Raw genomic sequence first — 24,941 nt, 5'->3', positions numbered from 1 at the left:
TGCACAACGGACAAATATCAGAAAAATTATTTGAATAGCACCTGCAGATTAATTCCATACTCAAATCTTTTTGATCCACTAAAGTGAGGCACAATACCATGTAAATAAATCTGCTCATGTTAGCTTTGCTGCCACTTTCGAGCTATTATGGCAGCAGCACGGGTTCAAACACGACCTGCAGCTCCTTGCTACAGGTCATCACCTCTCTCTCCCCCTTTCCTCTTCCTCTTCAGATAAAAAAGAAAAAAGAGCCCTAAAAGAACACAAACTCATGACTTTCACCCAGAGTTCACATCTCCTTAAACCAAAATAAAGTAGAGGGAGACGCACCAGCAGGAGATCTGCACTCTACTGAGAGCACTTTTCTAGTATTTATGAAGTGAGGGCTGAGGATGAAAGGTCCATCCAAAGTAAACTACATTCAACAATGTTCAATGTTTTCTCCTCTTGCCACTTTCGTGCAGATTGGTTAAATTCAGCTTTTACATACTGATTGACTATTAACAAAACAAAACACACAAACAGCCTCAATGTTGTGATTGTGTCAGACTGCTGCTCACTGACTTCTGTTTATTCGACCTGGCCAAAAAACAAAATAAGATCAGTAAATTAAAGCAGTGATTGTTCACTGACACAGTCAGTCTCTCTTTCCCTTTCTAATTATCTCTCTCCCTTTCTCTCTCGCTCTCACTCTCTCTCTAACGCACACACACACACACACACACACACACACACACACACACACACACACACACACACACACACACACACACACACACACACACACACACACACACACACACACACACACACATATACACACACACACACACACATACACACACACACACACACACACACACACACACACACTCAACAAACCCTATTGAAATATAGATGAGTTGTGCAGTAAGCAGTGGCTGCAGTAACATCAGGCCATTCCAGATCCCTGCAGAGGGATAGAGACCAAGAACGAGCCATCAGGATAAATCTATTATTAAGAGCGATGAATGTCGTGTATTATCACACCCAGCCTGGACCACTCACATGCTGGGCCGTGTTACTGTCAAGTTAATCACATGGGATTCTAGGATGGTGGGCTGTCGTAGTTGTCAGTTTTAAAAAATATCAAAAGTGGTTTTAGTTGGAAAGGGTCTCAAGTTTTTCAGTATGGCAAGGTAGGTTTATTTTGTTGTTAAACTAATATGCTTTTATATGACAGCTCGCTGATTATGATTTGTTTTTTAAAAAACGACTACTTCTTCTAGTTTACATGTTTACATGCTTTAATGTTTAAAAGGCACGATTTTCCTCATACTGCTTATGGCTGCTGCACCTGTACTCACCCTCTGTCTGAGAGGCCATCCACAAGAAGACGGGTTTTTCTGTAACTGCAAGTCTTGGCCGATCATACACATGGAGGCCTGAAACCAGGTCCCAGAGTAGATAAAAAAAAGAAAATCTGTCATTGCGTGGTCGTGTGGACAGCGAATCTGCCTAAATTGTGAAGCGATGATGTCATCACCCCACTTCTCGACCCGACCTTTAACCCCAAGACCTCTTTAGGAGCTTTATGCTTATGCTCTGTTTAATTTTCTTCTTTGCTGGTGTATTTCTGTGGCAGAGTTAGCGCCACATATAGGCCAGGCATGTGTATTACAGTGTTTTCACCCGTTTTTTAATGGTTTCATGTGGACACAGATATTCTTGAGATGAGACTTTTTATCAACGACAGGGGGAGAAAAAAAGATTATTTTCAATCGTGTGGAAGTACCCTGAGATGCTCAGTTTAAACGACTGACTCTTTAAGCCCCCCTCCCAAAAAAGCCTGGTACACTCTGATTGGTCTGCATTGCCATCTCAGTCAGCCAGGAACTGACTTTAACAGATAAAGATCACCAAATAAAGGCGTCTAAACTAAAGACTAAAAAGAAATAACATAATCCAGTAGGCATGTGATCTAAAATTGCGGAGAAATTAACATCAGCAACTCAGATTACAATTTTCCCTGGAGTTAGCATGTAGCTTCATGTAGCAATGTATGTAAAATGTAAACACTGCAGTAGTATGCCTGGAGCAGATGACCACGTATTGAAATCCGGCACAGGTTGATGTCGACTTGAGCCAAGAGAAGAAAAAACAGGAACTGAGTGTTCAGGACAATCTGAAATCAACGATTCCACTAAGGATTACTTTTGCATACATTTTCCTTAATTGTTTGACTCTTTGGCCACGTTTAATATGAAAATCCGAAAATAATGAAAAGCATAATAGGTCTCCTTTAAATTGAACTTTTTTGGCACTTGTTAAACCTGCATTTACAATAGTATTGTGAGTATTCGGGGGTCAACGCCATTGCATTTGTATAGGTCTTCTTCAGTCTAACATAATCCAGATAGCTATTGTATTTAATGAGGCTTCAGCCTAATTGAGGGTGTTGGCCTGTATCTGCTAATGAGTGCAGAAATGGTAGAGCTGAGGATACAAGAGTAATCGAGGTATAAAAGTCTCATACAGTGAAGGATGAGAGAACAGATGATGGTGACCAGAGAAATCACTGGTCTTTACCATGGGGGCAAATAAGATGCTAAATGAGAAAATGATGGAAAAAGCAGACTTCAGCTGTACTGCGTGTGTGCGTGTAGAAGCCCCCCCTCAAATAAAGAATATTTTTGACAGGTTTGTCAGGTTGACAAGACAGAGCCAGATTTTCTTCTAATGAGCCTTCATTGAACCTGAGATTGAGGGGGAGATGAGGAGGTGTAAATGAGGCCGAGAAGCGTGCGTGCGTGCGTGCGTGCGTGCGTGCGTGCGTGCGTGCGTGTCCAGATGTAGTGGGAACAGCTGGCCATTAGTGGCAGTTGCAACTATCTTGGCTGGGCTGAGATGTGATGATCCAGCCTTAACACACATGCTCTTTCCCGAGTATGATATACCACATTCCCAGAGGAATAGCACCGCTGCCTGCAGCAGCTGTGAAACTCTCACAAACACACCAGCAGTTGCACACACTTTTTTAATAAAGGATGTCCACGAGCATATGCCTAAGTCACACCAAAAACAAAGAAACACCAGGAAGTTAAGCCTCTAAGTTTGATAATTGATTTAGTTACTTTTTGCTAAACCATATTCTTTGGCCTCTGAAGTAATGCTAATACAACTGTAGGCAGTCAGTCCCACCCAAGGGGCCCCAATTCAGTCCTACTTTTGCTTTGATTCAATTCAATATCGATTCGCTTAGGGGTATTTCAGTTGCAATACCAATTTAGCTTCAATATGAAAGAATTTATCAGAGAAATAAGGCTGTAAATTGTACAAGGAAACCTCCAACTTGGTGCATTATTATATAAATATATATATATATATGTGTATATATATATATATATGTATATGTGTATATATATATGTATATATGTATATGTATATATATATGTGTATACGTATACGTATATGTATATATATGTGTATATATATATATATAAAAATAAACATACATATACGTACATATTTGTGCCACTAAATAATATACATACATACATAAATATATGTAAATACAAAAGTAGTTACAGCAATGCAAACCTATCCCATCACACCAAACCTTGATCAGTCACATACTGGGCCTTGTTACTGTCTGGTTAATCACATGGGATAGGTTTGTTGTGCATAGTTAAGCTTTTGTGACAAAAATACCAAACATTTGCTGGTTCAAGCTTTGCTATTGTAAACTTTTGATCCTGCGTTTTTGACTGTTTGTTAGACAAAACCACGGACCATATAAAAGAGGTGGAAGTACTGTGACATCACCCATTGGTTTATGGACTCAAGTTTGTCATTTTGGTTGTCACTATCTTGATTATTTATAGCTGGAAGTGACCATATTTGACGGGAGGGCAGAGCTGAGCTCTAAGCCGGTGCTGTTTCCATTATATAAAGGGAAACTGATCATTTTAAACTAAATGACTCTCATTTGGCGGACTATTACCAGTAAGCAGGGAGCTTTGGAAGCTGGCACCATTCATCTGCATGTACTGTCCGTACAGAGCTAGTTGAAAATTGTCAGTTTACCTTAAGTTACCAGCTAACACTAGCGCCAGCTAGCTAATGTTAGTTTTGGTGCAACCGAACGCTGAACAAGACATTTTTAGGTGACAAAAATGTAAAAATGAACTTATTGTAAGCCGTAAGATTTACATCTATTCAATTGTCTTTTAAGTTACTATCTATCAAAGAGGGAGTTAAAACAATGGTGATTGATCACATGATCACTAATGAAAGCACTTCTACTTGCCTTTTTGCAGTACATTCCAATATAAGCATTTGTGGCCACAATCCTGGTTTAGATGTAAATACGCCGCCATGTTAGTGCTGACAATGGGTGGTCTGTCGGCCCAGATCGTCACTAACAATAATGCTGCGTTCACTTGTAACTGGAAATCGGGAACCTCAACTTCTGAGTCAGGCTTGTAGTAAGGACAGAAGTGTAATAGGAAAATGTGTGTGTGTATGGATTTAAGAGTGGAACATATAGGGGACAGACTGGAAGTAGGGGGTGAATGTGTTTCAATAAAGTTTACGAAAGAGCATAAAAAATAAATAGTCAACACACATAGTGATCATGAACGTGACAAGATGGAGGGCTGTGAAAGAACAGGCTCGCCTGCAATTAGGTCTTATTGCCAAAGATGCCGCTCGAAACAACATAGCTCCATTCTTATGGAGTACAACTTCTTTTTGAAGTGAGACACCACCCAAAAACAAGTGAATTTCTCATGTGCACAGCGCCGCAGTTATGCATTACTAAAACTCGATCCTGTCCTTCGACCTGTCAATCACAAGGTAGCCCCACCCTGAAGCAAAACCTGCTTTGTCATCTTTTTTCTCTAAATGGGACCACAATTTACTTGATTAACATCATGCTGTATTAAAGAAGACTTAAAGCGATTGGGATCATAAAATCATTAGGAAAATGTTTACTGGGGTAATAAATCACGTGAGAAGTTTGCTCATTTTCTCATTGACCTCTTTTTGGAAGTTACGTCCATCTCTCTTATATAGCCTGTGGAAAAACCAGGCTGTTTGAAGAAGTCATGTCACCAAGGTAAATTACATCAGATTATAGATCAAGTTAGTTATCAAATATACTTAAAGCACAATTCATTTCTGGTAGTAATCAAAAAAAGGTGCTAACTGATGCCCTAAGAGCAGCCAACAGAAATACACAGATAATGGCTAAGATTAATTGGAAGAAAACCAATTAGTGGTAGAAAATGAGAAAGATAAAATGTATGATGGAGTCAAAAGGGTGAATCATGTAAGTGCTAAGGTGGAAAGAGAACGATGGATGTTAAATGAGATAAAGGGAAGAGGTAGAAGTAAGAGGCGATTGTGCACCACGTTACATTAGGCAGCTATGAGCACGGAACATGTCTAATTTAAATCCAATTACCCCTCTCCTGTTTTCCTGGTTCAAGGCCGGTGTGCTCCAAGTGTGCTGAATGAGGTGCTCAGAGCTCAACTCATTCTAATCCAAACACACACAGGCTGAGATCTTCTCCTTGATTAATTTATTTACTATTTCAATCCACCCAAGCACTCAGAGCTCCTGCTGCACTTTCTGTTTTGCTTGTTGAAATCAATTACGGCCCTAGCAGTCATACTGAAACATCGCTCATAATTGAAATTGCTGCAATAAATTGTTGTTAATTTTTCTATTAGGCAGAAATATAGTTTGATTAGAGTTAGATTGATATTTGTTAATTTTAGAAGCTCTGAAACTGCGAGGGGAGGGGAGTCGGAACACAACTAGAGATGCAGTCTTTCTAGTAATTATTGTTCAGGGACTTTCTCTCCCCTCCCTTCCCTACACTTCTCAGGGTGTGTGTATGTCTGTTTGTGTGTATGTGTGTGTTCTGATCTTTCTGGCATTGTCATTCTATGTCTCTGCATGTGTGCGCTCTGTCTCCCCCGTATGGAAGTGTGAAATAGTGTATGAAAGGGAAACACAGTGGCACAATATATCAGTTTTTCATTTATTCAGCAGCTAGAAATAATGCTAAACAACAATAAATTAGTCCTTTTACAGTTGTAAGTAAAGTAAATATGTATGGAAAATCCCTTTTACACCTTTCACTTTTCAGTAGTAAGCCCTTACCAGCCTTCACCAGGCTCGATAACGTTGCTGGTAACGGTTACAAACGGGCTTGGCAGTGAACTGCATGCTAAACATGCTGACATATTCTGTGTTTTTACCTGAGCTAGTCCAGTGAATATTTGGTTAAAACACATGTATTGTGCTCCATGAAGCTAGCTGGAAGTGATGTAATGTAGCCCTGGTGAGTTTTCTGTGGAGTGAGCACTGCAAATTTGACATTGCTTGTTAGCCACTGGTCATACGGTAACTTAGGAGGCAATTTGGCCTCAAGTGATTAATTTGGCATCCAGTCACAGTTTAGTCATAATGTAGCTTTAATGAAAACCCCACTCTTAACAATATGCTGTTCTCCGCCACTGTTTTGGATAAGATATAACAGGTGAACCAGCTTTGAATAAGTGCTGTGCTGTGGATTTCGTTCAGGGCAAATTTGGCAACTGTTTCATATTTGAAAAACTAACCAATAAATACCTAAAGAATAAGGTGTTACATTTGAGAATGGAATTCGATGTAGTGGTAAGTCACTGGGGAAAGACAAAGGGTGTAAGAAAATATCGCTCCCCTTGAGTATCTCAATATTATGTGTGTTGATACTGTGTGGATTCAAAAACATAAAAAAAAAAAAAAGACAGTTTGTTATGCTAGCTTGTCAGGAAGGCAGCAAAATAACATTAAGTCTTCCATTTACACACATGCATGCCCGCTTCATCATAATCCCATGCAGCTTTTGTCAAAAAAAACTTGAAGTTATTTGTATTTTGTATTATAAGTTGAATGAACAACCACAAAAATCATACCAATCCTGAAAAGTAACATATTCTCAAAACCCCTCCAAGATTTATGTCTAGTTATCCCCTTCTCTTTTTCCCTGCCGTTGCTTTATGGAACACATACACTTACACTATGGAACACATACACGTACACTCAATGGAAATCATCCAGCATAAAGCATGGTGATTTACATTAATAGGAAACGGCTCTCTGTGTTCTCAAGGTTGTTCTGGTAATAAAGCAACAAGGCATCTTGGCAGAAGCATCGTTTAAAAGTATGAATTCCTGTCAGTGCAAGATGTACGTGTGTGGTCTGTTATGAGTTATGAATAATGTTTTACAAGGACTATAATTCTCATTGTGAATTCCCTTTGTTGTAAACCTGAATGTCTCTTTTCAGCACTGCTTCTGCTTTTGTCCCCAAAAACTATCCAAGGAAAGTGTTCTTGTCCTTGTTGCACAATTTAAAGTCAGACAGTCACAGAGAACAGTTTTCTTTGCTGTGTCTCTCCCTTTCCCTCTCTCTCTCTCTCTCTCTCTCTGGAATGCACTTAAGTAAGGAAATTGAGTTGACGTGATTGGGAAAGGTGTCTGTGGTGCGTGTTGAGGAGGTCCACAAGATGCTTGTGTTAGTGAGAGATGCATGGGGCAGAAGGTATTACAGGGATTTTGTAGGATTTAAGAAACGAGATGGAAGAATTCTCAGAGGAATATAACTGTGTGTAGTAAGTTCCCCGTTTATTCCTGCTTCCATGCTCCTCTATGTCTTTCCTGATCACACTCCCCAGAGAGGAGAAAGAGAGCAGGACCGAGTGGCATAGAGGAGAAGGAAGGGAGCAGTATGGCCTTTAATAGTAGAGTGCATCCTTTCTGAATGCATCTGTGGGAGGAAATGGCTGTGAATCCCTAACAAGACCTCAGAGACATGGAGAAGAGTAAGCAGGGTGACGGCGAGGGCAAGCCGAGGGAGGGAAGGAAGGAGATCCATAGCCTAGCCAGAGGCTAACTAGCACTGGTAACAACACTGCAGAGGAGGATTAGAGCTAGGCAGTCTCACAGTCCTCCTCAATGACCCGTGACCTCTCTCACTTCAAGCTGTTGCCTTGTTACACCTCTACTCCTTTCTCCCCTCCATCGCAATCCCTCTGTTCTCTCATCAAAGCCTGCATGTGTGTGTGTTTGTCCATCTGTAGCATTATGTTCTCGGAATTGATTCTCCTGTTCTCTGCAAAAGACCTGCTAAGCCCGATAACCAGTCAGAGAGCAGAACCCAAGTTGATTGACAGCTGTGGGAAAGGTCCCAGATGGTTCTTGTAACAGAGGAAGTGCTTTCCAGGCAGATTGTAATGCATTCATCCTCTCTCTCTACTGCTTTCACTCGCTTATTGTGCCCATCCTAATGCTTTCGCAAACTTTTATCTCATTCCATTCTTCCCAGACTTGTTAATCTGAAATGTTACTTATCACTCCATTAAGTGATTTTTTTTTTTGCCCATCATCCCTCCATCTAGTAATTCCATCACATTCCAGTCCATCCATAAAGCTATGGGGGTGGTGTTTGTACACTCAGGATCCAGCAGAGAGTGGACAGCTTTAATGGTGTTGCCGGAGATATAATCCTCTCCCCGTGGTTGTATCTTGTCTGTACGTCTGCCGCAGTCGCGTTAACGCTCCACGCTTATCCACATCTCAGCTCGGTAAATAAAACCCCATGCTTACCAGATAAGATGTCTGTGCGCACGCATTCACACATGCACAGCTGCAGATGCCCGCGTGTTTTCCTCACTCTGACGCTCTCGCTTTATCTTTAAAAGCTGTAAATGTTTTCCTCTGATATAACCAGGGATGTAGTGGGGGTCAAAACAATCGACGAAGTTTAGTTTAAGCATTGTTTTATTTGAGAGGGAGCGAGACAAAAGGGGAGTCACGAGAGAAGTCAACTCCAAAAAAGACATTGTTTCAAGCAGCCATAAAATAGGTGATGGGGGGCAACAGATTCTTCCATAGTAAGAGTATTCTCTGGCGGGCTATTACAGAACTAAATGAGAATGCATTTGCTTGTTATACAAGTATATTTTTGCCAGCTTCAGGTATCCCACAAATGGAAATCTGCAGGGAGGGTTCTATTGTTCTAATATCACTGAGATTTTTCTGAAATAAAACTTCCACTATACTCCAACAGGCTCGGACATGATCCGAACACGAGTGAGATTAATCTCGGAACATCTGTCACCAGTGTCGGTCATATCCAGGTGTATCTTGGTCCAGATTCACTGTTCCCTGTCCATTGTGCCCTATGAACTATTTTGCATTGTATAAGTTTACATTTTGCACAAAGTTAACACAATTTTATTTCTTACCGCGCCTCCAGACATCATAGATAGATAGATGGATAGGGGAAAACAAGGTGTGTAGGAAATGCCACATTTGAAACTACCTGAAGAGGTTAGGTTGTTTTAGTTTGAAGGTAAAACACAGCTGAGCAAAGCTGGGGAATGTGCCTTCGCTATAAGAAGTCACTAATTATGCTTTTTTTGTATTAATGTTTATTGTAAGCACCAAACACAGAGGCAAATTCCTTGTCCTCCTTTTCAATAAACCTGAATAATGGAAATCTCTAAGCTAAGCCAAATCCTCTTCATCTTCCTCACTTGATCCCTCATCTCAATCTGGTGAGCCATTAGGAGGCAAAACTATTAACCAATCAGTGTCTCCGATGAAATTTAATTGAACATGACATAATATGAATAAAATGTTTTTTTATTACTTTGGCAAGCTGGTCAGATACTGAAGCACAACTCTCACTTTCTCTACATCTTATCAAACGGTCTTTACCTCCTCCACCTCTCTCTTCTTCTCACACCTCAGTTATTTTTTCCCTCCCACTACACATGAAGCACCATTTATTTACTGGATCGCCGTACTGTCATTAAAAGACAACATATGTCACTGTACATATACATTACTGTAGCATGAAATGAGATGTGGGCTATTGCACAGATGACTTCCTCCACAGTGCTTATGTAACAGCCTTCATGTTCCAGCCGTGAATACTTTCACACAGGACATAAGACTCAATTTCTCTACACCTGCTTGAGTTTACAGCTTCCTGTGATGGGTCGGAAACGAAGCAGGTTTTTTTTTTTAGATCTTAATTCCGATTCTTACCCTCTGTGTGACTGAGAGCTAATGAAACACCTCTCATGGTGTCCAGCAGTCTTTAATCTCACACATGCAGACGGTCGCTTGCTGCTGTCAGGGGTCATGAGGACTCTTTTTAGCAGCGCAACCCTAACTAGGTCTTTGTCAGTAAGTATCTTCAGTCCATTCATTTCCATTTACAGGATATTTTAGAAGACGTTATCTTGATGAAAAAGTGATCAAGTGTTAAAACATTACAGTCAATACCAATAGCCATGTTTCCATTCACATATTTGTACGCACATTTAAAAAGAGCTGATGCAATACTGTCTCAGCTGTCCGCGTCTTTGCAGATACATGGCTAAAGTGACCTATTTTGATTCCAGTTACAGTAGCTACCTATACTCCTTCTATTGTCCTTACTGGCAGAAAAAGAAAAAAAAAAGTTTGCCAACTTCCAAGTATTATTAAGCCTTAAGTAGATACTAATTTAGGGGGGGCACTATCACAGCAGTAAAAATGTAAAACTTAAATTTATCTTATTTGCTAACATGTAACACACAGAGGGGGGATGGCTTTAGGAATGTATCCGTTGAGAGATCTGTTTTGCACTCAGTCAAACCTTCCCATGGTCCATTATGCCAGTCAAAGAAACTAAGACACATATTGACTTGCTGAATGTTTATAAATCTGAAAACATCGGTGAGAAATAAAGATTTTAGGTAGCAGCACTGGGAGTTAAACAGTGTGGGGGGGTCAAACTCCTTTTTGGATTGGTCAACTTTTGGCTGGGTTGCCAGGAAAATAGGGACCTGAAATATCAATTTTCTTTGTAGCAAGTGCACAAGAAAATATATATACTGTTTATCTACGGGTATATTCTTCATTGTCCACATTTTCCTCATAACACTCATATGTCTGATCTGATCTTAACATTTTTAACTTGGCTTGACTTTTATGACTGTAGCAAATATGAATTCCCTTCATCGTAAATGCAACATAAGCTGATGCAGTATGTCATAGGTGTCAGAGCCTGATGGAGGGGAGGGCTGTTAATTCTGCTCAGACACCAAGGCGTCCTCACATCTCACCGCAGACACTGGTGATTTAGTGGAGAGGGTCCTGTAGAGACTGTCATCAGCTGAAAACTGATGCTCAGCGTGACAAAGGACAGAACACACCACTGGAACGGGCTCGCCCACTCACTCTCGCTTAGGGCGGGAGACGTATCTGTGTGTCTGTGTGGTAATTCATTCATTAGGTCTCATTGAAAGTAAAATTGCATATTAGAAGGAATTTTGACATTTATCACAGACTGGGCTAGACAAAGGGCAAAACAGTAACAATACAAAACATAGCAGTTTTTTCTAAACTGTGCATGAAGGTAGGGTTTTCCTTGCCATTTTACCGCTGCCTAAGCTTATAAGCATAAAAACACTGAGTGACTGCAGCCCACAAACACACAGCTTTGATAACGAGCGGAGGGGTTCATTTCATTCCCTATGAGAACAGCCATATGAGTGTCCGCTGACAGCGGCTATAGCAAAGTGCGGTGGGAAAGTGAGAGGGGTGAGAAAAAGAGAGGGAGGCGTGTGTCGGTGAGTTTGAAGTTAGAACCGAAAACACATCAAGCAGCGGTGAAGTGCCAATCATTGTAATAACTGAATTTTTCCGCGCCCGAGAGGCGTGTGTATGCATTTCAAGCGGGAATAAATTCTTTGTAAACGTAGGTCAACATGTCACAAGTATCACAGGACTCTGTTACGGATTGGCTATACTGTATTATCTGGCCACACTTCGCCCCAAAAGGTAAACTACACCTAACCGCAGACAATGACAATCCAACTTTAAGTGAAATGTAACATATTGATTATATTAAAATGCCACGATCAGCATTCGGTTTCACCTTGCTAACAAAACTAATGTAAGCTAGCACTAGCGTTAACTGCTGTTTTTCAACAGGATCTGTGTCACTTAAGCACAGACGGTACATGATGAACGTTGATCAGATGACTTGCGTCAGATGGTTGAAAACCTGCAGTGTTTCCCTCTTTAGCATTGAGCTTTGTGCAGCGCCACTGAAACATCACTTGCTTAGCATTCAGCCTTTCCCTCTCATTTTAAGAAATAAAATAAACACAATTTATTACCGATATGAGCTATGTGTGGGTTTTGCACTCATTTTGCACCAATGTGACTCTGCAAAGGAGCTCAGAGTTCTGTTTTAAACAAGCAACTTTATTTAAAACTAATTAACATTATTACACATTATACATAACCAATTGTAGAAAGTAACACTAATTTGAATAAAGAATAGATAATCAAGCATAGTTTAATAATGAACCTTTTTAAAGATTCTGAAAAAAAGTTTTATTTTTGGCGCGTGTCATAAAATATGTGGGGGCAGTGTGCTCTCATTTCACCTCCTTTTTGTCTTTCTCTTCCTGATGAATATTCAATGGAGTAAATGAAGCTGATGGGTGAAGTCTTTGTCGGTGGATCCAGATGCCAGGTTATAATGATGTGTGTGTGTGTGTGTGTGTGTGTGTGTGTGTGTGTGTGTGTGTGTGTGTGTGTGTGTGTGTGTGTGTGTGTGTGTGTGTGTGTGTGTGTGTGTGTGTGTGTGTGTGTGTGTGTGTGTGTGTGTGTGTGTGTGTGTGTGTGTGTGTGTGTGTGTGTGTGTGTGTGTGTGTGTGTGTGTGTGTGTGTGTGTGTGTGTGTGTGTGTGTGTGTGTGTGTGTGTGTGTGTGTGTGTGTGTGTGTGTGTGTGTGTGTGTGTGTGTGTCAATGCAGAGTGGTGTGATGGGGTAAGTAAATCTTTTCATGCTTGGCTGCACATGCTATTCACAGCCACCGTCATCACTCTTTCTAAGTTATGACAGTGTCTCTCAAAAGTGTGTTTTGGCTCTACCTCCGATAGTGGTTCTTTGAAACCGTCTGAGCCCGACTGCTTTGGCAGAACGAGAGAGGAAGAGTGGGAGGGAGCTGTCAGTGTAGGGACATTTAACGGGTGGGAGTTGTGCGTTTGTGTGTTTGTTTCAGGGTTGCCCAGTGTATGAAGGGATTAACCCTGTGGGAGTTTGACTGCACTCTCATGTGTAGCCAACTGTGCTGTCTGCTACAGCATCACACACACACACACACACACACATTTTGCAGTACTCAGAATACAAGACCCCACACATGGCATTCACTTCATCAGATTCACAAGCCTTGTATATGTGCAATCACACATAATATGTCTCCCTGTCTCTCTCTGTTGCTCTCTTTTTACATTACTCTTGCACACACGCAGTTCCTGTCCAGTCCCCAGGGTGTGTGCAGATAGAGTTGTTGTGACACAGAACGACTACAGCGTGACCTTTCAGTTAAGGGCGCGGGGTTGGATGTGTTCTGGGCTCAGAGAGGGGTTGCATGAAGCTGACAAGCAAAAAGAAGAGTCTGGACAGAGAGGAAAAGGTTCGTCTTGGCAGGGAAATCCGTCTCCTGTCTCCATAGCAACGGTCACACGGCTATGACCACATTCCATTGCGCTCCTTACCAGTCTTCCCCTGTGTGTGTGTGTGTGTGTGTGTGTGTGTGTGTGTGTGTGTGTGTGTGTGTGTGTGTGTGTGTGTGTGTGTGTGTGTGTGTGTGTGTGTGTGTGTGTGTGTGTGTGTGTGTGTGTGTGTGTGTGTGTGTGTGTGTGTGTGTGTGTGTGTGTGTGTGTGTGTGTGTGTGTGTGTGTGTGTGTGTGTGTGTGTGTGCGCGAGAATGTGTGTTAAAGCCTTTAAAACGTTTTCAACCCTCTACAACAATCTGTGTGCATCCATAGTTTTCTGTGTTTGAGATTATTTTAAGCTCTTAGCAGTCTGGCAGGTGTTCCAGCATCACTGTAGAGGGTAAGATAAGAAAAGGCAGCATCACTTCATCGCCCCCTCAGGAGGAATTTTATTTTCCAGGCATCTCATTTTGTAATGGGAACAGAAATACCTCACCCCTTTGGAGACGCTCTTCATTGGCAGGAGACGGGAAGCGTAACCAGTTGATAGTTTCTTGGCATTAGACGTGCAGGTGGCTACCAGCACAAATGGGTATCTAAATGGCTGAGTGGAGCACTTGGGGCGCATTGAGGCAGCTGTTGAATGAGAGCATGAGGTCTCATTGAGACAGGATGGAGAGAATGCAAACAGTTCTGCGTGATGGCCTTGATAAATACTGGCTGGCAGTCTTACAGGGGACAGAGGGGGAGTGTCTGCTCTAATGGACAATGTTGTTTAATAGCCAAGGATAGACTCAGGATGAAGGTAGAAGCAAGCAGAATTAGGCCCAGGCCACACCGCCTACCTTTACCTGAGGCTGACAGCTACCTTGGTGAACTGCGGCAACTCACACGTGTGTGGTGTCCACACTGACATCGTTCTACTTTGAGTTTGCCTTTAATAGAAGAAAAGCTTTATGTTAACAAATGAAGGGATTCGACTGTCTATAGAAACGCTAGAGAAAAGACAGAAATAGGGAAGATGAATTATTTATATTTTTTCATGTCTGAAATATTCTACAGATGTAGATGCTAAGTCTAAAGTGAGAGGTGTAAAGTTGCTGGAATTAATATTAATATCAACATATCGTTTTCATGTGGAAAAAATAGGCCCTGGATCTCTAGATGAGCCGCAGCAGTTCATGTGGACTGTGTGGCTGCTGTGACCTGTTAACAGGGGCGCCAAAATGAAGGCAATGTGGCTCTGGTACCTGACTCTCTAGACCCCTTTTAAGGGGTGGTTCGGCTTTTTTGAAGTGGGGTTGTATGACCTACTGTACTTATCGATAGTCACTGTGTTAGCCGCAGTAGATGACGGTTAGCACGCCACCGGTTTGAAGAAGCAGAGAGGAGTACCTACACAGAAGCTGCTGTGGACGGGGATAGTGACTTACTACAGTGACGTTAGTCAATGTCAGCAAAAAGGCAAGTATAAGTGCTTTCATAAGTGGGTCATATGATCAATCAACATTGTTTTAACTCACTCTTTGAAAGATAGTAACTTAATAGACAATTAAATAGATGAAAATCATATGGATTATTACTTTAATATCGACGTAGTAAAAAACAATCATCGATCATCCCTTTAATCACTGATATACCAAATACTAAATTGGCAAATCCATCTTACCCCCACTACTATAAAATGAATCCTTCAATGGAATGTCATCTTACAAGCAGAAATTTCACTGTTTCTGTTAAATTCACCTGTTTCTCTTTAGTTAAAAAAAACACTGATGGACCTGCCTCCAACAATCACTGATATAGGCAAGCATGTTCATCGCACTGGCAGATCAAAGCACTTTTTTAGGGATGTGATCCAGTGTCTGAATTATTTGGAGTGTCAATACAGTTATTTGCATATAGCTTTAAAATACTGCCAGGTGTGTTGAAATGATGGACATTTCCTCCCTTGCGTCAAACTCTGACGATCAATCAAGCCCACGGACATCAGTATTTGTGCGCCCTTTAATACATTCTGATTGACCTTCAGACTGCCACACGCTGACTACATGTCAGTCTTCTCTGACAGAACTTCACCTCTCTCCACATTCTGTCATTCTGTCTCCTCCTCGTCTCCCTCTTTTGATCACTTCTGCCTGTGCTCGTTGTTTACGTTGTCATTTATCGCTCTGTTGTGAACCAGGGGTGTTGCCGGGCCAAGAAGGAAATGACACGTGTTTGACAGGAAGCTGCCTCAGGGACGGACAGGGCAGCCCTCTTTAACTTCGCTCTGCTGCCTATCCAAGAACACCAGCACACACACACACACACACACACACACACACACACACACACACACACACACACACACACACACACACACACACACACACACACACACACACACACACACACACACACACACACACACACACACACACACACACACACACACACACATCATTGCTTATTTTGTCACTTTGAGCCACATATTTGCCAATAGTTTCACATATTCTGTTTTTTTTTGGGCAACACTGGGAGAGCAGTGGAGTTGAGGTCTATTTGGGAACCACTTCTGCTGCAGGCAGGACACGTGAACCGCATATCCATCTACACAGTGTATTGTCTTCAATTGTGGGCAGACCATAGCAGCCACTGACCTGAGATTGATTGTTATTTTTAGGAGGGATATTTTGGTTTGTCTGAATGCTTATGTTTATTTGCACACAACATTACATAATTGTATTGATGAAAAATAGAAAGTGATTACTTTCAACACAGGGTTACATCCCTAGCTGAGATGCTCGAAGGAAAAATGGGTGCTCCATAAAATATTTCTAGTGGTAATATTATAATGGACAGGGACCTTGTGTGTGTGTGTGTGTGTGTGTGTGTGTGTGTGTGTGTGTGTGTACACGTGTGTGTGTGTGTACAGGTGTGCAGCAATTGAGAGGACTGTGTGGCTTGCTAGCTTAACTGGCAACACTGGTGGCTAAACACACAGAACACCGGCTAAAGCATTTTAGCCAACAAACTAACGCTAACAATTTTAGCTATCCAATGCTAATAGGAGCATGCAGGGCCACAGGTCAGGTTTGAATCCTGGCCGCTGCCAAGGACTGAGTCTATATGCAGTAATTGCTCTCTTTCAGTGAGCTAGAGGCCACTTCGAAATAGGACATTTCTGACATATGAAACTGACCCCCTTTTCATGCATTTCTTTCTCCTCTCCCCTCCTTCTCTCTCTGGCAGGTTTTGATGCACATTGACGGGGATGGTTTCCTGTGCCAGCGTCTGCCCGTTCTCTCCTCCATGTCCCAGAAGGGTGGTGTTGCCACAGCCTACGTTTGCCAGGATTTTACCTGTTCTCTTCCTGTCACTGACCCCCAGGAACTACGCAGGCTACTGCTGGATGGGGCCGCAGAGATACAGGCAGACTGACGACTGAAGATTTGACTTAAGATTTAATAGGAGGGCTGTAATCTTCATAGACTGCACTGTGCTTAGCCTAGCTTATTTCTGCTGTTTTTGCTCTAGTGAGTCTGACTTTGCCATATGAGAATGCCAATGCTTTAAAAGTCAATACACTCATAGCTAGGAATAGTAACTGTACAATGAAGTGACTGGGGCCTCCATCCTTCATTTCAAACCTGTAACTCCAGCCTATGCTTTATCAGCAACACCAGCCAGCTAGAGTATTACCTCAAATATCAACTCAAGTGTTTTAGCAGACTTCAGAGACTGGGGACCACTGGAGCCATATTGAAATTCAGGTATCTATATATCCTTATAAAGAAATACGCACAGCAGCAGTGGCAGCCTACTGGAAATATGTATGACTTTTACAAAATGTTGTGGCGCGACGTGACTTGGATGAATTGGACTGGCAATATTTTGCAGAGAAACTAATGCGTCCTGTTGTGCTCTCCTAGCCCTGTGTTTCAACAGCCACGTTCATGTCACATGGATCTGATGGTGGAGACCTGTATGCCTGTGTGTATTTGCTTGAGTTGGTTTGCAGGTCTGCATGTATCCATGTGCATACATTTCAAAAGGTTCTTGTGCGTGCATTCGATTTCATTTTTAGTAACGTCACAGTGAAGGAGCTGCTCTCTTACGGCCCTCCATTTGCCATCTGCTCTCACCCCCGTTATCTTGGATTCAACATGAGAGGATTCTTCTCCACTGCAGCAGAGACGTATCTCATGGCTTTTATCAAGGTTTAGACAACAACAACAACAACATGCAGCATGTAAACGCACAACCCTGAACAATAAAGATATTTCCCTTATAAGCAGTGTCCATTTCATTTTTGGAATGGATGCTTGTTTTTTGTTTGTAGTTTTTATTGCCTGGGTGCACAGCTGTTGAAATGAGGCTTTATAAGAGGGATCTCTCAAACACTTAAAAAAGTTGTTTGATTCAAGATTCATTTTTTTCCCCCCAGACTTTAGGAATACTTGAATAAATGTCAAGAGATGTCGGATGTGTTTGTTACATTTTTATGATGCGTTCTTTCTCTCAGCCCAAGATGGGCAAACTACAGGAACAGAGTGAAAGCAGTCTGCCTTTCTCTTCTTTTGTACTATAAATATTCATCATACAGAGAGAAACTCACTGTTGTGTGTTATTTTCATCATCTATTCCCCCAGCAGGCTGGATGAAGGTAATGTAAACTCTGTGTGACCATGTGCTGTATAACGATGGTGCATAAGGGAGTGTGTGTGTATGTGTGTATATGCATGTGTGTGTATGAGAAAAAGAAGGAGACAGATGGACTGCCGTTGAAGGAGGTGAGGGAGTTTGTCTCTGAGGGTCCTGCTCCGGGCTCTGAAAGCGAAGGAGAAGAAAAGACGAGCGGAGACGAGCCTTATATCCCTCACCTCACCCCCAGGAAGTGAAATGAATCGCCATCTGACCCACCGACGTACTGTAAGACACCTAGAACACCTGCACATATTTACTTTTGCTTTTTGAGCTATTTTGCTCTCTTTCTACTTTTTTCTGCAATCCCCCCTTCCCTTCCCTTCTTTCAGATCTGGCGAGGGGTTGTCATCTCAAGAACGAGGCAAATCATTTTGTCAGTTGGCTGAAAAACAAGAGAGGAAGAGAAGACAACAGGGAAGAGAGGAGGAATGTGCAGCCCTGTTTACTAAAACTACATTCTCCTACAACTAAACTGCATTCCCAATTACGTGAAACATATTTTGTCCCAAATGATACTTTTTTTACGAGGAAAGTTTGCGTTCAAAGTTCAGATGGGGAGATGGTCAGGATGGAAGGATAGATCGACCAACCCAGGAGGCCGCTGTTTGAGGTCTGTGTGACACCAAGTTACTTAACATTAACGCACGTACTTGACACGACATAAGTAACGGATTTGTTTTAACCCAAGTCATGATCGTTGCCTAAACCTAACCAAGTCGTTTTGTCTCTATTCACAAATGTTAACCACGTGTTTCAAACAGCTCCCCTCGAACCGTAATTGAGAATGCAGGGGGAACTTAATTTTTTCGTTGACATGGTTGGAATATGAGAGAGGGAGGGATCACTGCGTCCAATTTTAGCTCTATCGTGTCCCAAGCTCCCTTTCTTTAACCTTTCACATTATGAAAAGTCACACTTTGGGGCTCCTTTTAATGCATTTTAAAATCTCCACCTCTCCCTGTGCCTCACCCTATCATCTTCAGCCATGTTCGGACCTCTCTATCTTTGTGACAGACACACTCAAGGCTTCTTAAAATTATCTGCTGCACTAAAGCTCTGTTAGCATGTAACAACCGCTGTCTTCTCATTTATTCAATTTTCTACTTACACAAATGTACACACACCATTTGTTATCTCCCCTCCCTCTTTCCATCCATCTCTCCATCACTCCTCTCATTACCATTCTGCACTAATTGTGATGAACTGCTCAAGCTAAATTTTAATTAGCGCCGGGATTAGTGGTCGACCCCGGCTAACTGATGGCCCGCTAATTGTGAAGCTGTAGTCTACGTGCCACAGATCAGTGAGGATAAATAATAACTTAAGTTGTATACCACTATACATAGCAACATACAAACAGCAAAACAATAGTGCTTACATAGTGCTTGAACAAAATACCAATGAGAGCATACAGCAAGAAGAAAAACAGATACATGTGATAAGATTATAAATGAAACAATAGAATATCGCACGATTTTAAAGTCAGTTTTTTCATACCACACTTTGGGTTAGATGGCCCGGCCACCCCTAGTTGCAAATTAAATAACAGCTAGAATATAAATGCCTGTATACATTACATTTTTGGAAAAGATGTTGGATGTAAAGTTTATTTAGAAGTTTGTAAATATGTGTATGATGTAATCTCATAAGGGACTAAGTTTAGTTAGTGCAAGTTCATTGCTGCGTGTGTTTGTTCATTTCATAATTTAGTTCCGGTGCTGGATGTGAATATCATTGAGTCAGAGCACAGTCTGTGTGCATGATTAAGATTTTGTGAAGTAAGGCTATCTAAGGTTGTGTGTGTGTGTGCTTGCTATTGTGCTTGCTATCAGATATGGCTGCTGTGTTTCAGTCTGTCTGTGTGATAATGAGGCCACAGGGGGCCGAAAACAGCGACACTCTAACTCGGAGAGAGGAGGAACATGCAAAGGGGTGTGATGGGCATGGATGCTCTTATTCTACTCTTCTATCAATGAGCTGAAAAACCAGATGCATCTTTAAAGTTTTTCTGTGCTCTGGTCGTGTTCCAGAACAACTTTCTAATGATCTTCCTTTAGAAAACTTTTAGATAGAGAGCAAAGTTTGTCTCTAGTTAAAAGCTGTTTTGTTTAAAAAAGGGAAAGTGCATTTACAGTTAATATATCTGAGACTAGTGTCTCAGTGTGTGTGTGTGTGTGTGTGTGTGTGTGTGTGTGTGTGTGTGTGTGTGTGTGTGTGTGTGTGTGTGTGTGTGTGTGTGTGTGTGTGTGTGTGTGTGTGTGTGTGTGTGTGTGTGTGTGTGTGTGTGTGTGTGTGTGTGTGTGTGTGTGTGTGTGTGTGTGTGTGTGTGTGTGTGTGTGTGTGTGTGTGTGTGTGGGGGGGGGGGTATGTATGTATGTATGTATGAGTCAGAATAGGTATCCCACCAGCAGCGCTTGTCTGATAAGCCCAAGAAACTCCAAGAGGAAAATCAATAGCTCTGCTCAAAAAAACCAGGCTGGAACCTTGGTGATTACAGCAACACACACACACACACACACACACGTGGAACAGAGACAAAAGAGGGGCAGAGCGTCCATTGAATCCAAATGTCTTGATGTACCGTACGTTCCCCATGCAAATAATGCTGTTGATCTGCTATGACTGCAGAGTGGTGATGCGCAAAGAGGACATTGACACCGCATCGTTCTTTTAGCAGCATTGACTTTATGCTGGGATGAAACCACACAGCCTGAGCCGACAGACGCGAGGCTTCCTGAATAAAAATAAGACCACAACAGAAAGACTACCATATCAGAATGTTTGTCTCAGCTCACCTTGTTCCACTTCTATGCTGTGCTCCCTAGGCATGGAGGGAATTTTAATTTTTTTGGGGGCACTACAGCATTTACATATGGAGGCCTGTTTTGGAATGTAAGCCCAATCATTACCCTTCATTTAGCTCCACCCACTGCTGAGATAAATAATTGCCTCTTTTGCTGCCAAATGCCACATTCATTTACCAGCTACTTGCTAACTTTGTCCATCTAACGTTTGGTGCTTGACAGGCAGCATTAATTGAGGTTATCAGAGCTTTTTTTTGTTTTGTTGCTAAAAACAACTTCCTGATGCTGCTGGAAACAAGAGAGATGAAAATGGTGACACTGAACCAAAACTGTCAAGTTGCAGAACACTAAAACAATGAGCTGAAAGAAGCTTAAACACTCATTAGAGCTGAGGGAAACTGCAGAGTTGAACGATAATTTTATGTGAGTTGGTCACTACAAGCAACCCTTTTCAAATTACAAATCGTCATTTGCTCCAGTATAAGTATAAAAAAATATTGTTAAGTGCAGCTTTAAGGTACCATGATCACATTATCTGGCATAAAAATGTTGACTTCCATCTGACCTCGTCTCTATACAAATTGTGTGGCTCTTTATTAAATGGCACCTGACTTACTCCTTGGCTCTTGTCATAATTACTATAGCTGTTATGGGTTTCCACAATAGACGTCAATATGGGTCATAATAAGATGCTTCTACAAACATCCTACCTTCATCCCTTAAATCAGAAATCTTCAAAAAAAAGTTTGACACCACTTTTTTTTCACATTTGACCCCACATTTAAAGCTATCAATCAATTAATTTGTTTGTCACATGGCATCATACAGGGTACAATTCCAGTGAAATTGAATCTCGTCAGCTCCTTCATCTTGTGCATGATTAATCAGAAAAGCCCAATGTGGCCATAAGATCGGCACACAGAGAAAAAGTCACCAGATTGAATGATGACATCCAGCACTACAGGTTCTTGCAGTGTCTCTGCGAAAGGACACCACAGCTTCTGACATCCTGCTGGAAACCGACCAGCTCACTGCCCAATACCTGGAGGGTGCCTGTCAGCCAGTGTTTAATTCTGCCACGCTCTACTTTCCTCGGTGCCCCCTCAAAAGAAGAGATGGAGATGGATGCAGAGATGGTCTTGCTTGTCAACAAAGTCGGGATCGTAGCTGATAGCCATCCTCTCCACTTTTTCCTCTGTTTATTCAGATGTTTACATTTGAAAACCTTGACCGGTGACGTTAAAGGTGGCAGAACACTGGCGAGTTGATTTCCCTATCCTGATGATTGACTCGTAGCCATATACGATCCTGTCATCCAATATCAACCCCAAAAAGCACAATTAATAGGTGTAAATGGACACAAGAGCCTAAATTCTTCCTAAATTGAGCAGAGCTGACAGAGAGCTACACACCTTCTAGAATGCTATCACTATTTGTTGAGACTTATGAAGAAGGGCGTGAAAGTGAAGAAAGTTCTGTCTATCCACATTTATCATCGCTTTTTTTTACATGGCACCTTTATTGTTTTGTACTGTACTTTTTCTTGTACTGTTTTATTGTTAAACAGAAGATTTCTGTATAGCTGTAACATAATACAATAACAAAAACAACTATAAAATACTAAAACAGTATATTTGTGTATTTATATGTCTGTCACCCTATTTCTCACTCCAATAACCTCTGTCCCTCCTATTTGCCTTGCTCTCGCTGTGACATTTCAGCCAACATTGTATCTACATTACAGAAGCGGGAGTGCAGCAGTGTTAGATCATGGCTCAGACTTTATCGGCTGCAGCAGCATGTCAAAAGCAGTCATGAGCAGCGGAGTGCATCCAGCCAAACGCTGTCAGGCCAAGTGACGGCCAGGGTGGAGGTGGAGAGGTAATAGAAGTATCGTCACAGTCTACAGGGAAAACTCTGAATCAGTCCCTGAAATCTCAACAGTGTGTAGCCCTTTACTTTTGGCGAGTCGAAGTTATGGTGGTACAAGCATTTCAACTTTTTTCACTCGTAGCATTTAGTTGCCTGTTCTCAAACTGACGTCCGTTCTGGTCCAGATGCTGCTGACAACGCAAAGCAATGAAATCACACACATCACGAAACATTTCTCTTGGTACTTGCGTGCATTCATGTTCAATGGCTGCTCTCAATTCAGCCACGGTTGCAGGGTTCATAGTCTAGACTTTGTCTTTGAGGTATCCCCATAAAATATGTATATGAATACTGCATATATATATATATATATATATATAAAAACATTGAGTTATCAGCTGCTAAAGTGTGTATACATTTATTTGGGACCCTATTTGTCCACATCTGCATCACTTTTTGTAGTCACAGGGTGGCTTTAAAAATAGCAATGTTGGTCAATGTCTAACATTTTGGTTCTGACTGAAATATCTATCTAACTATTGGATGGATTGCCATGAAATTTTGTACCGACATTCATTGTCCCCAGAGGATGATGCCTACTGACTTTTATGATCTCTTAACTTTTTATCTAATGCCACCAACAGGAAAAGATTTCCTTTTATTTAGTAAATATCTCAACATCTATGGATTAGCTCAATTGTGTATAGTCCTTCATGCTCCCCAGAGGATAAACCCTAATGAGATAATAACCTGTCAGTTTGATATTTACATCTTATCCTGTCATAAAACAACACACAAATGCTGTATTTAGCATTACGCAAATTAGTTGGCTATAGTTTGTGTATGTTAGTTGATGTTATCTTAAATTGTTGACACAGTTTGGCTAACTAAAGGCTATCTGTTGCCAGATCTCACAAGTATTAGAGAGAGAGAGAGAGAGTGACAGGTCTTGTACAAAGTCAGTTTTCTCCTGATTTGTCCAATTGAAAAATGCTGTTGTAGTGATGTTAACGCAAGGGAAATATGTGGCTTGTGAAAAATGTTTACTTTGGTGACTATGGGTCATAATCTGTGCTGACGTTCACTTCTTTCAAACAAAATAACTAAATAAGCTGAGGATTCAAAATTTGAAGTGATTTCAATAATGTCTAATAGTGTATTGTATTTAGGAGTGTCATGTTTCCTAAATAATTAAGTTTGAACGAACATCCATTGTACCACTTGTACTTTGTAGAACGTTATTTACTTAATCTACAGAACTACGAAAATACTTCCACACACTGCTTCTCAGATGCTTTGGTGTTGTGACTGTCTGCTTTGAATGGCTTTGCTCGCTACTGATCAAAGGTCAAAGCCCTCTCTCCTCCTCTCCTCTACTTCTTTCCAGGTCTCTCCTCTCCACTGCTCTCCAGGTAACTCTCCTATCCCCACCTCTCCATGTCTCTTCTGTCCTCTGCTCTTTTCTCCTCAGGCAATGATATGTGTTTTGACTTGACATTCTTCAAACAAAGGATCCAAAGTCCTTACTGTTGACACCGATAGAAGATCAGTCTGTCGAGTTTCTCCTGGTGCCTGTGACACCAGACCACATATTCAGCCTTGTTTGAATCATTGATGATGTGAGTCGTGTCTTAAGCCTTCTCTTGGCACTTTACTCCTCTCAGCCTCTGCAGAGGAGCCAGGGACAACCAGCAGAAGCCTTACTAAACTTCTCACCTGACTGAAGAGACCTCACACCTGGCTACCACCATTCCCCGAACAATGCAAGCAATATCTGAGCTCATTTGATATGTGTAATTAGCCCCAAACATGGCCACCTGCATTAATCTTGAATTCAATTAGAAGGATACTCATCTACCACATCCATGTCTCTGTGTAGCCGCACATTTTCAAGATGATGGTTTGATTTTTTTTCCCCCTTCAGAAACACTTGTTTCTACTCTGTGTAACACATTTGAAAAATATTTTTATTTCCTCAATTACAGTTCCCATGCAAAATGACGTATTGACAATAACATTACCTTTTCAAGCA

At 41.5% G+C, this 24,941-nt stretch overlaps 1 protein-coding gene across 1 annotated transcript in view; it reads left to right on the top strand.

Annotated features, from left to right (window-relative positions):
* spata20 (spermatogenesis associated 20) overlaps positions 1-17,820 on the top strand; it is a 45,437-nt gene extending 27,617 nt beyond the window's left edge. The window contains exon 16 of the mRNA XM_083933060.1: positions 16,779-17,820. Within this exon, the coding sequence (XP_083789186.1) occupies positions 16,779-16,967 (189 nt within the window). The 3' untranslated portion in view covers positions 16,968-17,820. The remainder of the gene's footprint in view (positions 1-16,778) is intronic.
* Positions 17,821-24,941: the final 7,121 nt, after the last annotated feature.

Source organism: Echiichthys vipera (assembly GCF_963691815.1).
Source record: "Echiichthys vipera genome assembly, chromosome: 18".
NCBI lineage: Eukaryota > Metazoa > Chordata > Actinopteri > Perciformes > Trachinidae > Echiichthys > Echiichthys vipera.
The sequence above is the reverse complement of the archived record's forward strand: the minus strand, read 5'-3'. Positions and strand labels throughout refer to the sequence as shown.